Here is a 24,213-nt window from a genome sequence, read left to right as displayed (position 1 = left end):
TTTTTCTTGATGTCCTTGCTTTTATAGTCCGTCTTCCTCCAGTTGTAGATGATTACATATTCTTCAAAATTCTGCTATGTCCTCTTCCTCTTCTTTCAGCATCACGTGCAGTCTCTCTTTCTTCGCCTTTCGGGTAGCTGCTTCGCTGCTTTCTTTTCTTCTTTTTCTTCATCTCTTCTTCTTCTTCTTCGAAAATTACAGCTAAAATTACTTCCCGTTCTTGTGCCGATGTTACTACGCTCAGAAAGACCTTGTTACGCTCATCCCGCTGCGTTTACGCCGTCACTACGCTCTCCCCGCTGCGTTTACGCTGTCACTACGCTCTCCCCGCTTGCCGTACGATTAAAAATATGTCAATTTTGATCGGGGAGATCGGGAAGAAATTTTGAACCGGTTCAAAATTTCTTCCCGATCTGAAAAAATGCCCGCTCCAACCCCGACCTCCACACGCTGCTGCTACGATGCTCCCGATCCCCGTACGCTTTTGCCGCTCTCTCCCGATCTGCTAGATCGGGACAGATCTGGGTCCAAATCGTGTTAGTGGAACGGGGGCTTTACGTTGTGATGCGAATCGTCGCTGCCATGGCTGATTGAATTATGGGAAAATTGTCGTATTACAGAATTATCGTAAATGCTGTATGTCGGATGCAACAAGACTAATACTTCTGCATTCTCGTGTGCATAAATGATGATTATAGAGAAGTACAGTGTATATATATCCAACGATTCAAGAATTGATGTGAAACTGAATGGTGTTTAAAGACTTGATTGGTAATAAACATGTCATGTTATTTACGTTAATAGATAAATAAAATCTGCAGTTGGGCTACTCGAGATGAGAAATTGGCAGGCTGTAGAGGGAGAAGAGTTGGAAAACGTTGAATATCATGTCGGAATTTGGCAATTATATCAATAATAAGACTAAAACCAACAAAGAAGATTCATTTTTTTCTATCTTTTTTTCTATTTGCTTTTATTACCATGTTCTTATCTTATTTCAAATTGGAAGAAAGTGGTGCATATCAATTCCCCTTCCACATACGCCATTTGTATAAGTCTACTAAAAAACAAACTTGTATGGTATTTTGCATTGTTAAATGGCCTGGAAAAAAGTTCGAATCTTTTTTTCTATTTGTTTTTATTACCATGTTCTTATCTTATTTCAAATTGGAAAAAAAGTGGTGCATATCAATTCCCCTTCCACTACGCCATTTGTATAAGTCTACTAAAAAACAAACTTGTATGGTATTATGCATTGTTAAATGACCTGGAAAAAAGTTCGAATAAAAAAGAATAATCAATTCAATGATTGTATTAACATAAAATAAGCATGCAGCGAGGACTCAGGAGTGCGATTACAGCCGTTAGATTGTCGACGGAAAAAAAAATAATGATCACCCCACAAGTTTTGTAAATGCGATGCTGTAAGTCTTTTGAATGATATTGGGTCATACTGTTGCAAGTCTACAATTCTTTCTGTTGAGATCTTAAATGCCTTGCATCTTTCCATTTATAATATACTTATTAGATATCCTATCAGCATAAATAAGCATTGTCAACGTAAATGCAGGTTGCTTGGAATGTCCTCCTTTTTAACCCGTTGAGGACGGTTTGATTTTGCTACAACACGCATTTCCCATAGACACCTGCCCGAGTATACTCGGGACTCGTCCTCAACGGGTTAAGAAGTACTTCACGCCCGTCTTAGATAACAATATAACTTGAAGTGATCGATTACCTTTGATAAAAGGTGTTTTTCCAGATTTTCATGTAAAATTTCCCATTTTTCGTTCATCTACAGGAACCCACAGAACACAATCTATGATGTCAAGCGGCTGATTGGTCGGCGATTCACAGACGAGAGTGTGCAAGCTGATATGAAGCACTGGCCATTCGAGGTGATCGACCGAGGGGGTAGACCTGCGGTAAAGGTTGAATACAAGGGGAAAGAAAAGATCCTAGCCCCGGAGGCTGTCAGCTCTATGGTTCTCAGCAAAATGAAGGAGACAGCTAAGGCATATCTGGGTCGAAAGGTTACTAATGCTGTCATTACTGTTCCTGCCTACTTCAATGATGCTCAGCGACAGGCCACCAAAGATGCGGGTGCAATTGCAGGCCTGAATGTTCTGCGCATTATTAACGAACCAACTGCAGCTGCCCTGGCGTTTGGACTCGATAAGAAGTTGCAAGAGGTACAGCATGTCCTGATCTTTGACCTGGGTGGAGGCACATTTGATGTGTCCATCCTGGCGATCGATGAGGGTATTTTCGAAGTCAAGTCAACAGCTGGAGACACCCATCTAGGTGGTGAGGACTTTGACAACAGACTGGTCAACCATCTTGCAGAAGAATTTAAGCGCAAACACAAGAAGGACCTTAAAAACAACACCCGAGCGATCCAACGTCTCCAAACAGCAGCTGAGAGTGCTAAACGGACTCTGTCTAGAAGCTTACAGGCAAATATTGACTTAGAAATGCTTTTCGAAGGGGTTGATTTCGGGACAACCATCACCAGAACTCGCTTCGAACAACTATGCGATGATCTCTTCAGAAAGTGCCTTGTCCCTGTGGAGAGCGCTATCGTTGATGCAAAGATCAACAAGAAAGACATTGACATTGTGGTGTTGGTCGGAGGATCAACCCGTATTCCAAAAATCCAGAAGCTTCTAGAGGAGGTCCTAGATGGCAAGGACCTCAACAAGTCCATCAATCCAGATGAAGCGGTGGCTTACGGTGCAGCAATCCAGGCAGCCATCTTGTCTGGGGATCAGAGCGCAGAAATCCAGGATGTCGTCCTCGTTGACGTAACCCCACTATCTCTTGGAATTGAGGTAGTTGGTTTTGAAATGTCAACAGTAATCAAAAGGAATACGGCAATTCCCATCGTGGCATCTTCGTCCTACACCACAGTTTCTGACAACCAAACTAGTATCAGATTTGCTGTATATGAAGGAGAGAGGGCGCTCATTAAATACAACAACCGACTTGGAGAGTTCAGGCTGCATGACATTTCTCCAGCTCCAAGTGGTGTGCCAGATATCAAAGTGACCTTTGACATTGACGTAAATGGAATCTTAAATGTTACAGCCAAGGACCAAAGCACAGGTCACAGCAATAATATCACCATTACCAACGACAGGGATCGTCTATCCAACGAAGAAATTGAATTCATGATTATCGATGCTGAGAAGTTCAAAGTTGAGGATGACCTCCAGAGGAAACGAATTCGAGTTAGAAACAAGTTGGAGGACTATGCCTACAGGGTCAAATCCGCGGTCAACGAATCTTCAGCTCAAATGAGGCTGACCGCTGATGACATAGAGACGGCCATCAAGGCTGCAGATAATGTCTTTCAGTGGCTGGATTTCTCCTCCAAGGCAACCATAGAAGAGTTCACAAACCAGCTTGAAGAACTTCAGAAAACATGCTCTCCAATCATGTTTAAGATTCATGTTTGTATTCGACAATAAAAGACTGCAATCCGGTAGGCGTCTGTCGGAAATACGTGGTTTTCCTGGTCCTACTTTGGTAAAGATGAACTGAATTAGCAACAATTATTTAGAAACAAAAGGAGAATGCACACCCTTGTTTTTCGTTAGTATAATTGTGAGAGCCTTTAACGTCTTTTTAACTTGTATATCAAAGAATTTCGAATTTCCGTATCACAGAGAGAGTACTGATAAACTTGTTCCATGAATATGGAAATTCTGTTGTTCGTCGACATGAGCACAGTAATTGCCTCCCTACTGAGACAAATTTCAGTCGACATCCATAGGGAATTATGTTGCTTTGTCACATTTTGAATGTTGCTTGATTAAAAAAAACAAAGCCTTTATTCGCGGCCATGTGAGGTAATTTTTTAATGCAAATATCATCATTCATCACTTTATTTGTCTGAGTGGAGCACTTGAGATTTCTCAACAAATTAGGTGAAAAGGAAATTATTATGGAGATGAGTTAGGGCGAGATGCAATATAAGATCCTGAAAGAATGATTGCCTTTGTTTATAAGTATAACATAACAAGAGAGTTTAACGGCTACATACAGAGGTTATTTGTAAATCGCTTCAATTTTGTATGTTGTATGATCTTTTGTTACAAACATATTGATTATGATAACTCAAAACTTATAGTCATATGCTATGCTTTGCTTCATCAACTTTAGCATCATGTTTAGTACATATTGGTGAACAAATTGATATATAGCGTAAATGGTAATTCTACGACTGTTAGGCTATATGGATGAGATAAAGTCAAACTTGTGATGAATCTGGCCCTTTTTTATAAGCTATGGAGATTATTGCTTCTGTTCGTAAATCAAATTGTGATTTCTACTTTTCGCCAGGAAATTGATATACTTGTAAAACCTAAACTCATGACCAAATTGAGTGTTTATGTGAAGACACAATAGAGTACACAAACACACACACAAATCATTTTGTGTTGTTACCATTTATTTTGTTTCAAGCTGTGGTTCGCTTTTTATTTTCTCTCCAGATATTGTAATTTGGATTTCAGCTGAAGGTTACGTTTATGTACCCTTCTGGTGATGAATTAAAGATATCACAGGAAGATCTCTATCACTAAGTTCCAAACAATTACAGAAAAAATAACCCTTTCTTTCAGTAAAGCTTTTTTTTTTGACAATTCAACCATTTGTGAACAGCGCCATCAAACATATACATTGTCTTATCCATTATATTACGAGTTTTTCGGATCATAATATACGTGCATTTCCACAGCACACAAAAACACACATAAACATATACAATACAACAATACAACTCTGTCCCGATAACTGAGTGCATAATTATTTTTGTCTGCTCTCTCTCTCGTTCGAAATACAGCATCTATTATGTTGCCCGTCTCCTTTTCATATTCTACAAACTTCCTACAGTACAATATGTGTAATTTTTTTTTCATGTGTTTCCTTTACATTGTGTTTTAACAGTAGGAGTTTGAATTTCGTTGCAAGGATATGAGTTCACGTCAACAGGATTATTTATCAATATATTTGGCTGAGATTTTACATGAAATTACGTGAAAGAACTAAACTGAGAAATGTGTCAAAACATGTACTGTTGTAGTAATAAAGTCTTGAAATAATGAGTACAATGGTATTAATCATCGATCAATTGTATTTCAGAAAAGTTTGGCGATTGTACAAGACGTATTATATTTGCCCTTTTGCTCTAGCTAATAAAAGCAAGCACAATCTTGTCATACAGAGTCATTCATATCAGGTGGGGCTACACTCTACTAGCTCTTCTTTAATACTTAAAGGAAAATCACAGTGCGTTTTTTTTTTCATTTTGGAAAAGGCCCTACAATGTAACACTTTCACAACAACCATATTGTTCTCTAAAACAGATTTTAGAAAATTATAGATTTGCATTCATTTTAATCGTCAATTAGGTCAATATATTTTCAATCACGTTGATATCCCAGTAGTCTTTACAAGAACCTTTAACAAACTTCTCAAATTTGTCCTATAAGATGATGCAATCAATTGCATCTCCTTGTAAGAGAACAAAACACAAAACAAGGATCTCGTGATGACTCCATTTGGTGACCTTATCTGTGAATAATTTCTAAACAACATGGCAAAGTAGCTATATCAAGTCGCGTATATAAACTATTGTCATTCATGAAAAGTAAACATTCCCTCAAATTGTTACTGACAAATGATAAGGGTAAAATTATTCCTCCTTCTTTCAGAAACATGTAAGTCAAGTAGGCCTACTCTGTCATCAAGCTAAAAAAGTGAAAATATGTTAGATTTTCTTCGTATATGTTTATTCTTATCGTTTTCAATAAATGAAGCCACAATGTGTTGAAATATTCTCTTCTAGCCATTGCCGCATCTTAAACATTGATTAAAAAAAATCGTAACTTTCTTTACGATTGTCTGCTATTCCTCAAACGTATTTATTAACTTTGCTGTAATTCATACTTTTTATCTAAGTTTTGCACCCCTGTATCCTAAAGCGGAAAAGATTGGCTTTTACAATTGCTGCATGCATGGAGAGAGCCTTTAATAAAAAATACGCGGCCCTAGGATAACCAGAGTCGTACCCTGTCCGATGACGTGGTCTTTTGCCGCCCATGTGGTAGTCTTTTGGCAAGGCCTCGTGGCTGAAAAAGAAACTATTAAAGTGCGAGAGAACGGGTGAATGCGAGTAGAGACCAAGCCAATCCCTCTCGCGTTCACCCGTCTCTCGCAATGCTCGGTGTGGCGAGTTAGTCTCATTCCTCAGCCACGAGGCCTTGTCAAAAGGCTACAAGTGTGGCCAATACTTGTCTCTCGCGGTGAGCTTCATAGATTTCATCATTCTCCTGACGAACTGTTGTCTGAGAATCTGTATTGCGCAAGATCCCGTTGGCTAGTGGCCATATAAACTAGCAGGATGAGACACGCGAATTCACTTCACTTCTCGATGGCTGTTCATCGAGACAGAACACCGAGGCAGACTATCAAACAAGAAGAGCAATCTAACTTATCAGCTCGAAGAAAGAGCTTCACTTTACCGACCTGATTGAAAACAAAAATGTATTTTGAGAGTGGTAAAACAGCAAGTAAAGTCGCAGCAATATTTAAGCGGGCAGGAGGACAAGAACGTAGAAATATTTTCAGGTATAATCATCGTGATTATTTATTGGATTCTTTGAACTGACGTCATAATATAAAGTCAGGGAATATGGCACGAGACAAAAGAACAGCCATTGGAATAGACTTGGGAACGACCAACTCCTGTGTCGGTGTCTTCCAGAACGGCAAGGTCGAGATCATCGCCAACGAAGAAGGAAATCGGACCACTCCAAGCTGCGTCGCGTTCACCGACACAGAGAGGCTCATTGGAGATGCTGCCAAGACCCAAATTGCTATGTAAGCAAATCTAATACATGAAATGTGTTCTTTTGATTGAAATTGTGTCAATCTGGGAATCTCAGGTGTCATTTCTTATTCTTAAATATATATATATATATATATATATATATATATATATATATATATATATAATATAATAATAAGGTCTTATTTATCCAGGGTAGCCTCTTCAGTGTTGCCACTGCTCTACCGGAGGGCCCTGCCATTATTATTACCCCAGTAATGCCAGGTATCCATTTATACACCTGGGTCGAGAGGGACATAGTGGGTAAAAACATCTTGTCCAAGGACGTAAGCACTGGGCTGGAATCGAACTCGGGTCCTCCGACTGGGAGTCGAGAGTCTTATCCACTATGCCACATATGCATATATATATATATATATATGAATTTTTTTTTATGAGTTTTTTTTTGCAAAAACCAATAAGTCCATATTTGTCAAATGGAGATATTTGCGATTAAAGGTCAAGAAAAATAAAGAGAATAATAAGAAAATTTTTGCTTCTTTTGACCATAACTTCCAAAATATACTTTCATATGTAGTGATCAACATGTCATTTAAAAGGTATTATTTTGTACTCTATGACAGAGACCGTACTTCAAAATCTTCAAAAATGGACTTATCGGTTTTTGCAAACAAACTTTTCATATATATATATATATATATATATATATATATATATAATGTGACCGCGCATCACAAAACGAACAAAAAGTCGCACACACTGACTTTGCGTGAGGACTGAAAGTAGGTGAAATGGGTCAACCTAGATGATCTTGACTTTTTCATATTTTCTAAAAGAACAAGTCTTCTTTTACATTATGCTAAAATTTGGGGTCATAAAAGAGGCGGGAAAGTGTGTTTTTTAGCGGTTTATCTCGAACATTTTTGGTAGAATAGTGTGATTAGGTGTGTCTTTAGAGTCCCTTTTTCATTTTTGAAAAACCTTCTACACACTCTTCACTTTCAATTCTAATAACTTTTGAAAGAATAGGGCTACTGCGTTGAAAGTTGGCATTAATTATGGACAGAATGTGTTAATGAGGCATGCTTAATTTCAGTTTAATTTGATAATCCCTTTATTGTTGTTACTCCGGTGGTTACTTCCTGTTTTTTTTTTTAGTCCCATTCATCGCACAGCCAGCACGGTTTGGTGAAGATTAAGCGCTTGAATAGACACTGTACTTCAGAGCCTCTTTTCTCAGTTTACACTTTTCCTAAGTTTGCGCTTTCTTTCCAATATTTTGACAGGTTGGGAGAGTCCATTTGATTTGAGTTATACATCATTTTAAAGCTTAAAGTCTGCTCTTTCATAATTATGGTCTTAACTAAAAATTCATGTCTGGCGACTTTTTGTTTGTTTTGTGGTGCAGGGTCACATATAGTAGTTGTTGAGAGAGGATAGTTTGACATTCTTTGACGATGTTGTTACGACACAGGGATTAGATGCAAAAAAAAGGGGGGAAAATAACATAATTATATCAACTATATACTCTGTCTGCGCCATAGACATTGTTCACACCACTCTAAATTCCGTGATGTATACTAACTATCATCTTGCCAGTTGTGCTACATCACAGCCACTCTTCAAGCTTTGAGTTTATCCTGCTATGAGGCTGCAAAAGTTGGGGTCACGTTGAGCTCAATGATGGTGATTTTTTTTTAATGATCCATAATCCGACAATCGACCCTAATAATATATCCATTTGGAAAGTAATGAAAAATATAATATTCAACGTAAGAATGTCGGAGGTTCAGAGCATGGGTATCTGTTCCAAGTTCATCGTGTAACTGCCTAATGGATGTGTCGCTGCCTGGAAAACAGTAGATGACTGGTTCTAGTTCGCTGGTTTCTTTTTCCAACATGTTTGTTAAGTATGTAGATCAGCAGTTGCCATCTGACAAATATGTATACATGTTTATATATATATATATATATATATATATATATATATATATATATGTATAAATATATGAGATTAAAACCTAGAATGGCATTAAAACGCTTTATCCTGGCGAGGAAATTAAGCGCATGTTTAAGAACATGCGCTTAATTTCCTCGCCAGGATAAAGCGTTTTAATGCCATTTTAGGTTTTAATCTCATATATTTATAAGATTAAAACCGTGATTTATATACATATATATATATAAATGTATATATATACATATATATATATGTTTATATATATATATATATATATATATATATATATATATATGTAACACCCCTGTAGGGGTACGGGGTGCTAGGATGATAAAAGGATGAGAAGAAACAGGTTGATGGTTGTGGTATCAGCGTGTATGTATAGAATGACACACATTTATTACTCTCATTAAGTCTCAACAGACAAAACTCAAGCATCATCAAATACTTTAGAGTAATAATGTATAACAAAAGCACAATGACTCTTGAACTTAACGCAACGTTAATTCACACATCAGTTCTCAGTTTAACGCATAAACTAAGCTGAACTACATAACTATTCAATTCTGTCTTAATCAATACTTACATTCGATATATCAGTTTGACAACACTTCTAATCAATAATCAATAAACTGTCTGATTATCATTAAAGTATTATTCTAACAAACTCATTAACTTCCTGTCTATGCCAGATTCCGTTCCCATACTAATTCCATATCTGTTTTAGTCTTTCTGGTAAAATAACATATAAATTATTATTAATTGAAGTGTACTGTAACAGAGTTGGCCTTTCCCTTTCATGAGTGAAATAATTCTAAACATATAATTTATCCGATTAAACAACTCTCTCACATTATAATTTCCAATCATACAATGTATATTATAACTTTTAGTATGAGTCTTCATACTAAATGCAAAGCTAAAGCAGTAACTCAGTTATATCTATTCCACAACCAATAAGCAATTATTCTCCTAACCATTTCATCTAAAGTTTTTCCCATAAGGAAAACATTCAAAATAACTAGCTTCTCAACTTAATACTTTTTCTTCAGATAAATTACTACAACAACTTACTCACTAGTACAGGGCCAGCAAGCATAAACTGAGGGAGGAAGTCTATAAACTCTTTTCCTAACAAAGAGAACCATGGCGCTTGCCTTCATGTAGACATCAAACTTCCCTTATCCTCCTACATACAAACTTACTCCACCCTGTGAGCTGGGAGGACAACATCTTGCTAGAGACTGTGCTAACATACAGCACTTCCTGTCCCCTTGATAGTCTATAACACAGACCCTATAACTATTGACATACTCTAGCTTCTCTTTATATACAGTGGTAAATGCATCTACTGAAAAGCCTACACAACTCTACTCTCTATGAATCAAAATCAATGATATACCAGTATCTGATATTCTCAATGATACCTATAGATCAAGATTCAAGCAACATATATATATTCACATTGATAAAACATTTATGTACATGTAAGGGGTCTGAATAATTCAGACTAGCTTCACAGATTGGGGTTCCAACACACTGGCCGTAAAACTCTTAATCTCTGCCTAGTCAGTGACTGCATCTATTCAGTCTCTCACACGGAACAAAAGCCTACACCTCTTCCATGGGCACAGTGGTAAACATACTGGTACTCTAAACGCTGCATCTAGGCATGAAACAAAGGACCAATTTGCAAACATGTGCCCCATGGTATACACCATGTAGAATGCATATGTACAGATTGTGTGTACCTCCACTGCAAGATACACTCACATCCCAAACCTTATTGAAGGTCTATATATGCTACAAACTAGACATCAACACAACCCATATACACAAGTTATCTACAAATCATACATTCATCTAGTGATACTTTAGCATGTGTAATATACCAACACCTGTGCATTTTCATCTATCAATAATAAATTAAAGTTAACAAACAACACTCTCAAACTCAACACATACTAGCATGGTAATCCAGCCATATAATACTTAATGACCAAAATATTCTCTCAAAATACATCTTGTATATCTTGTGAGAGTGAGTGTATTATCAAGAACACACATATTATCAATGGTAACTGATTACACCAAAATATTCTCTCAAAATACATCTTGTATATCTTGTGAGAGTGAGTGTATTATCAAGAACACACATATTATCAATGGTAACTGATTACATTCCCTTTTTGCAACACCTTTAGAAATATATAAAATCAAAGATGAGAAGAGACTTACCTAGGATGATAAAAGGATGAGAAGAAACAGGTTGATGGTTGTGGTATCAGCGTGTATGTATAGAATGACACACCAGCTGCCACGACTTCCTGCCACTGTTTCCCCTCACCCAAACTCTTTGGACTCCTCCATTCTCCAAAGAGGGGGGGGGGGGTATTATGTAATGAAGCAGGTACTGTAGCTTCATCATTGAGGAAACCTCTTATTGTGTACAGCAAGTCAATCAATCAAAAAAATGGGGGGGGGGGCATTGTGATCTTACTCCCAGGATCACACTCTTCCCTCCACAAGAAATGTCGTCCTCGACATTTAACTTATATAGAATTCACATCATACCTGTAGACACAATAAGTAACAATAACACTAAGTCATGTTGTTACTTTGCATGAATTGTAAACACTATCATCCTACTGGGCATATCAGCATAATTCATCTAATCCAAATTCAAACTGTTCAAAATCCTTATGAAAACCAGCGTCAATGGTGAGCTCAATTCATTAAAGCTGAAATTCATGACCTGTGAGGTCTTAATTCATAGAACAATTTTACATCTGCGATGCCAGGAAAGACTGAATTAATCTTCATGAGTACTGTCTCATCTCTTAAACTGGTGTAACTTAGATTCTAAATCATTATACTGGTTTGAAACTAGCAGAAACACAGTGTCATGATTTCATATCCTACTAAATCGAGTGTTTAAACTCGTCCTACACCAATTTTCAGTTTCACAGCGCTGTGACCTTTCCCTATCGACACATACTCAATACATTTATATACCAGTCGACGATATATCGGCCAACGTGGCCGACAACAATTCATGGATTATACTTCAAACGCTGTTTTACTTCGCTGGTCTAAATTCTCCAGCCAATCTCTCACAAAATTTGTGCTAATTAGCTACTGTGGTCCAGGGGAACTATACCATTGATTATTAGGGGGCAGAAATGTAAATGGCCATGGATGAAATGGCATTGTTTGATTGCCATTTGTAGGCACGCCAGCGTTTCTTTCTGGTGGTAGCACACCTGGTTGGGATAAAGTGTTTTGAGAACCTAAATGTCCCTGTTGATGGGTTGGCATGTAGTTTTGGTTAATGGTCATAGGGTAAAACGGAGGTTGAAAGGGGCTCTGTTGGGGAATCCCGTAGACTGGTTGGGGAGTTAGGGATGCAAGAAAATGAGGTTGGTAGTTATATGCAGTGGACATAACCTGTCCTTGGGTTGGTTGGGATGATGGTTGTCCTAGATGATCATAAACAAACCGCTCTGGGGGGTGCCTGACTCGTTGAGGTCGCCTGTCCCTGTTGTCCTGCCAGGTTGCTTCATCAGATCGGGTGTCGTCCTCATTCTCACTGTTGTCTGCATGGCCTCCGGTAGGGCTAACCAACACTGGTGCGGTGTCGTCCTCTGCCTCGGCGTGGCCACCTGCATCAGCGTTGTAACCTTCTGCGTTGCCACCTGCATCAGCGTTGTCATCTGCATCAGCGATGTCACCTGCATCAGCGATGTCACCTGCATCAGCGTTGTCACCTGCATCAGCGATGTCACCTGCATCAGCGATGTCACCTGCATCAGCATTGTAACTCGCATCAGCGTTGTCACCTGCATCTGCGTTGTCACCTGCATCAGCGATGTCACCTGCATCAGCGATGTCACCTGCATCAGCGATGTCATCTGCATCAGCGTTGTCACCTGCATCAGCGATGTCACCTGCATCAGCGTTGTCACCTGCATCAGCGATGTCACCTGCATCAGCGATGTCACCTGCATCAGCGATGTCACCTGCATCAGCGTTGTCACCTGCATCAGCGATGTCACCTGCATCAGCGTTGTCACCTGCATCAGCGATGTCACCTGCATCAGCGTTGTCACCTGCATCAGCGATGTCACCTGCATCAGCGATGTCACCTGCATCAGCGTTGTCACCTGCATCAGCGATGTCACCTGCATCAGCGTTGTCACCTGCATCAGCGATGTCACCTGCATCAGCGATGTCACCTGCATCAGCATTGTAACTCGCATCAGCGCTGTCACCTGCATCAGCGTTGTCATCTGCATCAGCGTTGTCACCTGCATCAGCGATGTCACCTGCATCAGCGTTGTCACCTGCATCAGCGTTGTCATCTGCATCAGCGTTGTCACCTGCATCAGCGATGTCATCTGCATCAGCGTTGTCACCTGCATCAGCGATGTCACCTGCATCAGCGTTGTCACCTGCATCAGCGATGTCACCTGCATCAGCATTGTAACTCGCATCAGCGCTGTCACCTGCATCAGCGATGTCACCTGCATCAGCGATGTCACCTGCATCAGCGATGTCACCTGCATCAGCGTTGTCACCTGCATCAGCGATGTCACCTGCATCAGTCTGTTGGAGGGTAGGGTCATCCTGCATAGGGGCCTGTTGGGTCTGAGTGTCAGGAAATGGGCGAGTGACAAATAGCTGGATATCATCGTCACTATCGTCAGCCATGGGGCCACGGCGCTCAGTGACATCCCTGTCATTGGTTTTTCTCTTTGGAGGTCTGAAAGTACTAGGCTGGGTAGCGCGAGAGTCATTTTGGGGTGGTCGGGCAGACAGTAGGTTGCAAGGTAGGAGTAGATTGCGGTGTAAGACCCTGACCTTTCCCTGACCGCTTTCTGGTGCCAGCTCATAAACAGGGATGTGCTCTCCTTTCTGCTTTACCACAACATACACCTTATCCTCCCAGTAGGATCGTAGTTTGGAGGGTCCTTGTGATGGATGCACATTTCGCACAAGTACCCTGTCACCAGGTGAGAGCACATTAGATTTGGCCCTTTCATCATAGTGGAGCTTTCTCCGTCCGGCTGCCTGTCCAGCATTTCTGGCTGCAATGTCGTAGGCCTGCTCCATCTGACTGCGCCAGCGTGTGACGAAGGCCTCCTTGCTCTCAGTCTGTCCCTCCTTCTCACGCTCAAAACCAAAGGCAAGGTCAATCGGTAGTCTCGGATGACGGCCAAACAACAAGAAGAAAGGGGAGAAACCTGTTGTTTCATTCCGCATACAGTTATATGCATGTACCACCTTGTCGACGGATGCCTTCCAGTTGGCCTTTTCTCCTTCTGGTAGTGAGCGCAGCATTCCTAGTAAGGTGCGGTTAAACCGCTCAACTTGACCGTTACCTTGAGGGTGATATGGGGTCGTCCTAGAATGGCCAATACCGGAGAGTTCTTGCAGTCTTTGGAAAAGGTTGTTTTCGAACTCCCTCCCTTGGTCGTGGTGCAGCCGTTTTGGGAAACCATACTTCAGACAATAATGGTTGAAGATGATGTCTGCAGCTGTTTTCCCGCTCTTGTTCCTTGTGGGGTACGCCTGAGCAAAGCGAGTGAAGTGGTCTACGATCACTAGAATATATTCGTAGCCACCTTTGCTCTTCTCCAAGTGAACAAAGTCAATAGAGACTAACTCGAATGGATGGGTTGTTTCGATGTTGACGAGAGGCGCTTTAGTAATCCTTGCTGGCTTCTTTTGTCTAAGGCATTCGCATCTCTGCGTGATGAACCGCGTGACATCGTCCTCCATGTTCGGCCAGTAGAAACGTTCTCTAGCCAAATGCAGTACTTGTTCTGGTCCGAGATGGCCCATGTTGATGTGCAGTTCCCTATAGACCAGGGTACGATATTCTTCGGGAAGGACGAGCTGAAGACATGATGCAGTTCTACGACGGAGAATACCGTACTCATCAATTTCCAACTTCTTCCATTCCCTCAGAATTTGCCGTGTCTGTCTCGGCAACTGCTGCCTCTCTCGGATGCTTGGTGGTTTCCCTTCGCGATACAGTTTCAGAGCTGCTGATATTCTTGGGTCTCGCTCCTGTGCGGATTTTATCTCCATCATGCTGAGCTTCTCCAGTGGACCATCTTCTACACAAGGATCATTACCATGTACAGCATTCACTGCCATGACCCATGGAGCACCTTCCTTGTGACCAACTTGGATGCCTGCACAGACAGCACTGAGTGTTGTTGGAGAGATGCATTCAGTGAAATCATGCATTGTGGAGCAGTCCAGGGGCTCACGGGAAAGGGAGTCTGCGTCCACGTTGATTCTTCCAGGTCGATACTTGATCGTGAAGGAGAAGTCTGCTAGTTCTCCCACCCAGCGTAGACCTGTAGCGTTGAGTTTGGCAGAAGTCAGGACATATGTGAGCGGATTGTTGTCGGTGTACACTGTGAAGGGTGGTGAGTAATACAGGTAGTCCCGAAATCGATCACATACGGCCCACTTCAGTGCGAGGAATTCTAGCTTCCCAGAATGGAGGTGGTACCGTTTCTCTGCTGGTGTTAATGTCCGCGAGGCATAGGCGATCACCCTGAGCTTCTCTCCCTGCTTCTGGTACAGCACAGCCCCAAGTCCCTGGTTGGATGCATCAGTGTGCAATATGAACGGCTTCTCAAAATCTGGAAATGCCATTACTGGTGCTTGCAGTAGGCTGCCAATTAAGGAGCTCAGGATCTCATGGTGGTGGTCTGTCCACTCGATGGGGTGATTAGAAGGGAGTACGTGGTCATTCTTCTTGCCTTTTCCTTTCGGCTTCCCTCCTTTGCTCTCAGGGGTGATGGAGAGGAGATTGTACAGTGGTCGAGCTGTCTTCGAGAAGTTCGGAATATACCGCCTGTAGTAGCCCACGAGTCCAAGTACTCGCCTCAGCTCACCTACTGTCTTGGGCGTCTTTTCTCGAAGAGCTTCCACAGCCTGAACGTCTACTGGGTCTGAGCGATGGCCTTCAGAAGACACGATTCTACCCAAGTACTTCACTTCCCTCTCAAAGAAACGACACTTGGATGGCTTCAGTTTAATTCCTTTTGCTTTCAACCTCTGAAGGACTTGCCGTAGATGCCTGACGTGGTCCTCGAAAGTTGAGCTGTAGACCAACACGTCGTCTAGGTAGACGTGACAGATGTCACCACTCAACTCCTCCAGGCAACTCTCCATGCATCTTTGGAATACAGCAGGGGCATTGGTAAGGCCAAATGGAATCCTATTCCATTCATACAATCCCCAGGGAGTGACGAAAGCTGTCATATGCCGGCATTCCTCTGCAACAAATCCTTGGTGGTAAGCTTTCCCTTGGTCGAGGGTGGAAAACCACTGGTTTCCACCAAGGCTGTCGAGGACATCCTGTATGCGAGGGATAGGCTGTCTGTCTGGGATGGTCTTGGCATTGAGGGCTCTATAATCAATGCAGAGGCGCAGTGATCCATCTCGTTTCCTCACACAAACCACTGGAGAAGAGTACGGGGAGGAAGATTTCCTTATCCAATTCTTCTTCAATAGACCCTGGATATAGTCCTTGACTTCACGAAGTAGTGGACGAGGGATAGACATGTATGTCTTCTGCACTGGGACTTGATCGGTGAGGTTTATCTTCATGTGAAGGTCACTGATATTTCCAATGTCTTCTTCCCCCATTGAGAATGCTTCCTTCTCTTTTCGCAGCATCTCGAGGACCATAAGCTTCTGGGGAGGGGTCAGGTGGTCAAGGCAGAAATTTGAGAGCCAGTCATCTTCAAGGGTTGTTTTGATTTCACCAACACTAGCCTGTTTGGCAACTGGGATTGATTCGATGGCAGAGATTGGTTCTAATGTAGCAATCACAGACTGTTTTGCTACCACTATATCTCCCTTGGAAGAGTTCGTCACCACTACTTTCACCTTGCTGAACTTTCCTTTTCCGATCTCCACAATCGCTGGGTTCACCTCCAGGGATTCATGTAGTGAAGTGTCAAGGGCAGGTTCGAGCAATGCTGTATGACCGCGTAAGTCTCCGGTGTGTATCTTGCAGGTGAAGATTGAGCTTCCAGGAGGGATACGTCGTGTGGTCTTCCCTGATCGTACTGATGTGTTGGGCATTGTGTATGGTGTCGTTATGAGGTCGACAATGGCGTTGATTGTTGGCTGAGGCTGACTTGGAAGTATAGAGGACATGACTGCCCCTATCTCTGAACTTGAGTTGTTGGGGACCAAGACAGCTTCTGCAATGACATTGTACCCCAATATAATCTGGTTATCCATGGCATTTGTTACAAGGAATGGTACCATAATCTCAGTCTTTGTTGGCTGGTCCAGGCAAACGCAGAACTCAACATATCCCAGGAATGGTATGGTGGTACTGTTGGCAGCGGAAAGGTGTAGAGAGCCATCAGGAAACAAATCCGAGATTGGTCGAATCTCCTTCCTTGGATGATGCTTCCTCAGCCATTCCTTGGAGAGGACAGAAACCTGGGCTCCCGTATCCCATAGCGCCTCAGCCCTCTTCTCTCCAATAAAGCAGCTGATGTTACACCTCTCACCCACTAGTCTGGCCACTCTGAGTCTATTCCCTGGACGATGGGATGTTTCTACTGGTTGTCGGGACGAGACTGGTTTGGGCGCTCCATGTCCCGTCTGGGCACCCCACTGCCGTTTCCCTGGCTGCGACATCCTCGGGCAAAGTGCTCACTGCTCCCGCACCGGAAACAGTGGGTACAGTTGTCTCCTCGGCCGGCCTCTTGGCAACTGGTACAGCCGCGTGAACGACGCTGACGTGGAGGAGGTTGGCGGGGTTGCTGTGTCTGCATCTCCTTCTGAATGATCGATCGTATGGCAGCTTGCATCTCCTCCCAGTTGGGTAACCCTGACTGTGGCTGCTCAGTTCTTTTCGGCTGCTTGTTTTTGGTGTTTTCTGTTGTTATTTGTTGCGCAGAAACTTCGCTGACAGACGGGATTTTGCTTGGTTTGAAAGCCAACTTCTGTCTCCTCTCTGCCTCATTGCCAACAGCAACTGTCAGTGCTTCGAGAAGTGTCTCATCTGACCCGTCTATATTTAGGAATGGCTTGAGTTCTTGCCGAATCACATCACTGTGTAACCCCGTCGTGATGGCATGAAGAAACATCTGTTGTACCTGATGCTCCTCATACGTCACGCCGGATCCAGTCTCTTTACAGGCAAACAGAATCTTCTGTCTCAAGTCCATGGCCCTGAGGACGAAGTCATGCTCCGTCTCTTTCCTGTCTTGCGCTGTTGTGGAGAGCTCTTGGAAGAGTGAGGTGGCATCCTTCTCCCTGTAATGAGCCCGGAGAATCCTTCGCAGAGTTGGAAGGTCTAGGCCAGCTCTTCCCTCGAGATAACGGCGGAGACGTAATCCGGGAACAATCGCTCTTATCACTTGTTCCACCACTTCCTCTTCCGGGCATCCTTTCCTCAAACCACTATCTATCTGTCGGATCAGGCTTGAAAAAGATAGGCGGTCCTTCTGTTGTGGTTCACCTATCTGGCCGAAGATCTTAAATTCACGGCGAAGAGATAGGTTTCCCACCTGAAGAGGAAGCGGGAGGGTTGCAGGTTGAGCTGGTTGGGGTCCTGGGGCCTGTAATGGTTTGGCAGTTGTTGCTGTCTGCGTCTCCATTACCTCTTCCCTCATTTGTTGATCCGATCCACTCGTCTGACACGGCTTTTCATCAGCGCCCTCCTCATCTGCACCCTTTCCAAGAGCCTCATTCACCTTCAGCCATACCGCCTCACCTCCGTCGTCCTGATCTTCGACTTCCTCACTGACCAGGTACCGGTGCAGTAGTCGTCGGAGCCCAGCGCGTCCTTTCAACTTAGCCCCAGCATCCGCCTCCTTCAGGTGAAGCATCTCAGCTACCTCGAGGAGCTCCCCCTCAGTGCTCGCCTGTAACCTTCCGAGCACGTCGGTCATTAGCTCTTCCATCTGTTCAGTCATCGTCACTCAAACCCTGGTGATGACTTCTGTGCAGCTGAAATCACTCTCTTTGGCAGATATTACCAGGCTGGTCTCCAGTGCGCTTAGGGTGGGTGATGCATTAACTAGTAATGCCGCAGGAGTGTTGCAGACATCACTGGCTTATACACCATCCGGGCAGTGCCTCCAGAAAATGTAACACCCCTGTAGGGGTACGGGGTGCTAGGATGATAAAAGGATGAGAAGAAACAGGTTGATGGTTGTGGTATCAGCGTGTATGTATAGAATGACACACATTTATTACTCTCATTAAGTCTCAACAGACAAAACTCAAGCATCATCAAATACTTTAGAGTAATAATGTATAACAAAAGCACAATGACTCTTGAACTTAACGCAACGTTAATTCACACATCAGTTCTCAGTTTAACGCATAAACTAAGCTGAACTACATAACTATTCAATTCTGTCTTAATCAGTACTTACATTCGATATATCAGTTTGACAACACTTCTAATCAATAATCAATAAACTGTCTGATTATCATTAAAGTATTATTCTAACAAACTCATTAACTTCCTGTCTATGCCAGATTCCGTTCCCATACTAATTCCATATCTGTTTTAGTCTTTCTGGTAAAATAACATATAAATTATTATTAATTGAAGTGTACTGTAACAGAGTTGGCCTTTCCCTTTCATGAGTGAAATAATTCTAAACATATAATTTATCCGATTAAACAACTCTCTCACATTATAATTTCCAATCATACAATGTATATTATAACTTTTAGTATGAGTCTTCATACTAAATGCAAAGCTAAAGCAGTAACTCAGTTATATCTATTCCACAACCAATAAGCAATTATTCTCCTAACCATTTCATCTAAAGTTTTTCCCATAAGGAAAACATTCAAAATAACTAGCTTCTCAACTTAATACTTTTTCTTCAGATAAATTACTACAACAACTTACTCACTAGTACAGGGCCAGCAAGCATAAACTGAGGGAGGAAGTCTATAAACTCTTTTCCTAACAAAGAGAACCATGGCGCTTGCCTTCATGTAGACATCAAACTTCCCTTATCCTCCTACATACAAACTTACTCCACCCTGTGAGCTGGGAGGACAACATCTTGCTAGAGACTGTGCTAACATACAGCACTTCCTGTCCCCTTGATAGTCTATAACACAGACCCTATAACTATTGACATACTCTAGCTTCTCTTTATATACAGTGGTAAATGCATCTACTGAAAAGCCTACACAACTCTACTCTCTATGAATCAAAATCAATGATATACCAGTATCTGATATTCTCAATGATACCTATAGATCAAGATTCAAGCAACATATATATATTCACATTGATAAAACATTTATGTACATGTAAGGGGTCTGAATAATTCAGACTAGCTTCACAGATTGGGGTTCCAACACACTGGCCGTAAAACTCTTAATCTCTGCCTAGTCAGTGACTGCATCTATTCAGTCTCTCACACGGAACAAAAGCCTACACCTCTTCCATGGGCACAGTGGTAAACATACTGGTACTCTAAACGCTGCATCTAGGCATGAAACAAAGGACCAATTTGCAAACATGTGCCCCATGGTATACACCATGTAGAATGCATATGTACAGATTGTGTGTACCTCCACTGCAAGATACACTCATATCCCAAACCTTATTGAAGGTCTATATATGCTACAAACTAGACATCAACACAACCCATATACACAAGTTATCTACAAATCATACATTCATCTAGTGATACTTTAGCATGTGTAATATACCAACACCTGTGCATTTTCATCTATCAATAATAAATTAAAGTTAACAAACAACACTCTCAAACTCAACACATACTAGCATGGTAATCCAGCCATATAATACTTAATGACCAAAATATTCTCTCAAAATACATCTTGTATATCTTGTGAGAGTGAGTGTATTATCAAGAACACACATATTATCAATGGTAACTGATTACACCAAAATATTCTCTCAAAATACATCTTGTATATCTTGTGAGAGTGAGTGTATTATCAAGAACACACATATTATCAATGGTAACTGATTACATTCCCTTTTTGCAACACCTTTAGAAATATATAAAATCAAAGATGAGAAGAGACTTACCTAGGATGATAAAAGGATGAGAAGAAACAGGTTGATGGTTGTGGTATCAGCGTGTATGTATAGAATGACACACCAGCTGCCACGACTTCCTGCCACTGTTTCCCCTCACCCAAACTCTTTGGACTCCTCCATTCTCCAAAGAGGGGGGGGGGGGTATTATGTAATGAAGCAGGTACTGTAGCTTCATCATTGAGGAAACCTCTTATTGTGTACAGCAAGTAAAGTCAATCAATCAAAAAAATGGGGGGGGGGGGGGGGCATTGTGATCTTACTCCCAGGATCACATATATATATATTATATATTAAGCAGGTGACATGGTTTCAAAAAAAAATGTTATGGCACATCCTCGCCCTTCTGCATTTATAATCTTTTTCTTTCAAGAAAGAAAAAAACCCAATAATCATTACTCGTCAATACGTACTTATATCGGCATCCAGTGATTCTACATATGATTTGAATGACACAAACAGTAGTGGAATTTAAAGGAGTCGGGATTGTAGTTGCTTAACCGTCGACAACAAAACATGACATGGCATGGTGTGAAGACTCTTGTAAGACGTTTGGACCATACGGACATTTTAGCCATGCATACACCATGCATGTTAACACCTCTTTCTATTGAAATTTATAACATTATAATTTTATAATTATGTAATTATAATATTATTAATAAACTTATATAATTCATAAGTCAGTTGTCTTCTCAACAATTGTATGACTACCTGCCATTGTGTGGAATATTGCAAGTGTCTATTTCTTTTCTCGGGATTGCATAAACATGTAGATATTTTATTTCATTGTTCAAGTTCCTCCCTTTTGAAATAAACTTCACGCCCGCCATAGATAAGTGTATAAAGCGATCAATTATCTCTAACGAGTGCTGTGTTGTCGTTTTTTGTCAGTACTGTCATGTAATTTTCTATTTCTGTTGCATTACAGGAACCCTAAAAACACTATCTTTGATGTGAAGCGAATGATTGGTCGGCGATTGACAGACGAGAGTGTTCAAGCGGACATGAAGCACTGGCCATTCAAGGTGATCGACCGAGGAGGTAGACCTGTGATAAAGGTTGAATACAAGGGACAAGATAAGATCCTAGCCGCAGAGGAGGTCAGTGCCATGGTTCTCAGCAAGATGAAGGAAACGGCTAAGACATATCTGGGTCAAAAAGTCACTGATGCTGTTATAACTGTTCCAGCCTACTTCAATGATGCTCAGCGACAGGCCACAAAAGATGCAGGTGCGATTGCAGGCCTGAATGTTCTTCGCATTATCAACGAACCGACAGCAGCTGCCCTGGCATATGGACTAGATAAGAATTTGCAAGGTAAGCAGCATGTTCTGATCTTTGACCTCGGTGGAGGCACATTTGATGTGTCCATCCTGGCGATCGATGAGGGTATCTTCGAAGTCAAGTCAACAGCCGGAGAAACCCATCTTGGTGGTGAGGATTTTGACAACAGGTTGGTCAACCATCTTGCAGACGAGTTTAAGCGCAAACACAAGAAGGACCTTACAAACAACACCCGAGCGATCCAACGTCTCCATGCTGCAGCTGAGCGGGCTAAACGGACTCTGTCTGGAAGCTTACAGGCACGTATCGAGTTAGAACTATTGTTCGAAGGGATTGATTTCCGCACGAACGTCACCAGAACTCGCTTTGAGCAACTGTGCTCTGACCTCTTCAAAAAGTGTCTTGACCCAGTCCAGAGCGCTATCGTTGATGCGAAGATTGACAAGAAAGACATCGACACTGTTGTGGTGGTTGGAGGATCAACCCGTATTCCCAAGATCCAGAAGCTTCTACAGGAGTACCTGAATGGCAAAGACCTCAACAAGTCCATCAATCCAGATGAAGCTGTGGCTTACGGTGCAGCAATCCAGGCAGCCATCTTGTCTGGAGATCAGAGTGAAGAAATTCAGGATGTGATCCTTGTTGATGTAACTTCACTCTCTCTTGGAGTCGAGACCACTGGTGGTGAAATGTCAACCGTGATCAAGAGAAATACGAAAATTCCAGTTAAGGCAACAAAGGCCTACACCACAGTTTCAGACAACCAAACAAGCATGAACATTGAAGTGTACGAGGGAGAGAGGGCGCTTACCAAATACAACAACCTACTTGGAGAGTTCCAGCTGCGTGGTATCCCCCCGGCTCCCAGTGGTGTGGCAGATATCAAAGTGACCTTTGACATTGACGCCAATGGCATCATGAATGTGACAGCCAAGGACCAGAGCACAGGTAGCAGCAACAATATCACGATAACCAATGACAGAGACCGTTTATCCAAGGAAGAAATTGAACTCATGATAAATGATGTTGAGAAGTTCAAGGCTGAGGATGATCTCCAGAGGAAAAGAATTCGAGCCAGACACCAACTGGAGGACTACGCATACCGGGTCAAATCCGCTGTAAACGAACCGTCTGCTGAGAGGAAGCTGACCGGTGATGGCAAACAGACGATCATTAAGGCTGCAAATGACGTCTTTCAGTGGCTGGATTTCAACTCCAATGCAACCAGAGAAGAGTTCACAAACCAACTGGAAAAGCTTCGAAAGACGTGCTCACCAATCAAGATTGAAATTGGGAGTGGACAGTAAAATGAATGACAGCCAAGAGGGCGTCAGTCAGGAGCCAGAGCAGGGGATTGTGAACCTGCTCTGGAAGAGACGAACTAAATCAGCCAATATCATTTAACAAGAATTTATAGTGCCATGTATATCCGTTTTATTGTATCTCCCGGTACGTGTACCGGAGGACACTTTTGATTTACCAGTTCGTTCTAACGAAGTTAGAATTCGAGTTCCGAAGCTATAAACATTGAAAGTCTATGGTGAAAAAAATATTTTTCGGTGTAAGGAAATTTCGAAAGAAAACGGCCAGTTCTAAGGACTTCGTTAACATGGAAATTGCCTGTAACCTGTGCAAGTCTAGAAGCCTATGATTGTTGGTGATAGCGCCCTAGCTTTTTCAGTCGTCACACACAAATATAGAGCGATTCTGTTATAACGAAGTCCCAGGACTGACACAAATATAGAGTAATTCTGTTATATCGAAGTCCTAGGACTGGCGGTTTTATTTCTTTATATCGAAATTTGGATATAACCGAACAAATGCAGTATATGAAGAAAACACATTAACCCTCCGTATGCTGTATGTTGTTCATTGAATATCCATCATGAATGTTAAATGCGATGTTACCTTGTTGATTTCCTTTAAAGCTAGTGAACGAATAGAGAGCACAATATTGTTTGTGGGCCTACTTTCCTAATTAGCTTGTAACAATTGTATGAAAAGTTCTGGTTTAGGATTCGG

The 24,213-nt window shown here is 41.8% G+C and overlaps 2 protein-coding genes across 2 annotated transcripts in view; both read left to right on the top strand.

Annotated features, from left to right (window-relative positions):
• LOC139710667 (heat shock 70 kDa protein IV-like) overlaps positions 1–3,470 on the top strand; it is a 6,543-nt gene extending 3,073 nt beyond the window's left edge. The window contains exon 2 of the mRNA XM_071622589.1: positions 1,802–3,470. Coding sequence (XP_071478690.1) covers positions 1,802–3,470 — 1,669 coding nt within the window. The remainder of the gene's footprint in view (positions 1–1,801) is intronic.
• Positions 3,471–6,697: 3,227 nt separating this feature from the next.
• LOC139710666 (heat shock 70 kDa protein IV-like) lies at positions 6,698–23,498 on the top strand. Its single transcript, XM_071622588.1, has 2 exons — positions 6,698–6,885; positions 21,836–23,498. The coding sequence occupies exons 1-2, from the start codon at positions 6,698–6,700 to the stop codon at positions 23,496–23,498; spliced, it is 1,851 nt and encodes a 616-aa protein (XP_071478689.1).
• Positions 23,499–24,213: the final 715 nt, after the last annotated feature.

The sequence above is a fragment of the Diadema antillarum genome, unplaced genomic scaffold (genome assembly GCF_040938485.1).
Source record: "Diadema antillarum isolate AM-2024a unplaced genomic scaffold, OU_Dant_1.0 seq00001552_RagTag, whole genome shotgun sequence".
NCBI classification, from domain to species: domain Eukaryota; kingdom Metazoa; phylum Echinodermata; class Echinoidea; order Diadematoida; family Diadematidae; genus Diadema; species Diadema antillarum.
Note: the sequence above shows the minus strand (reverse complement) of the source record. Positions and strands in the feature narration are given on the sequence as shown.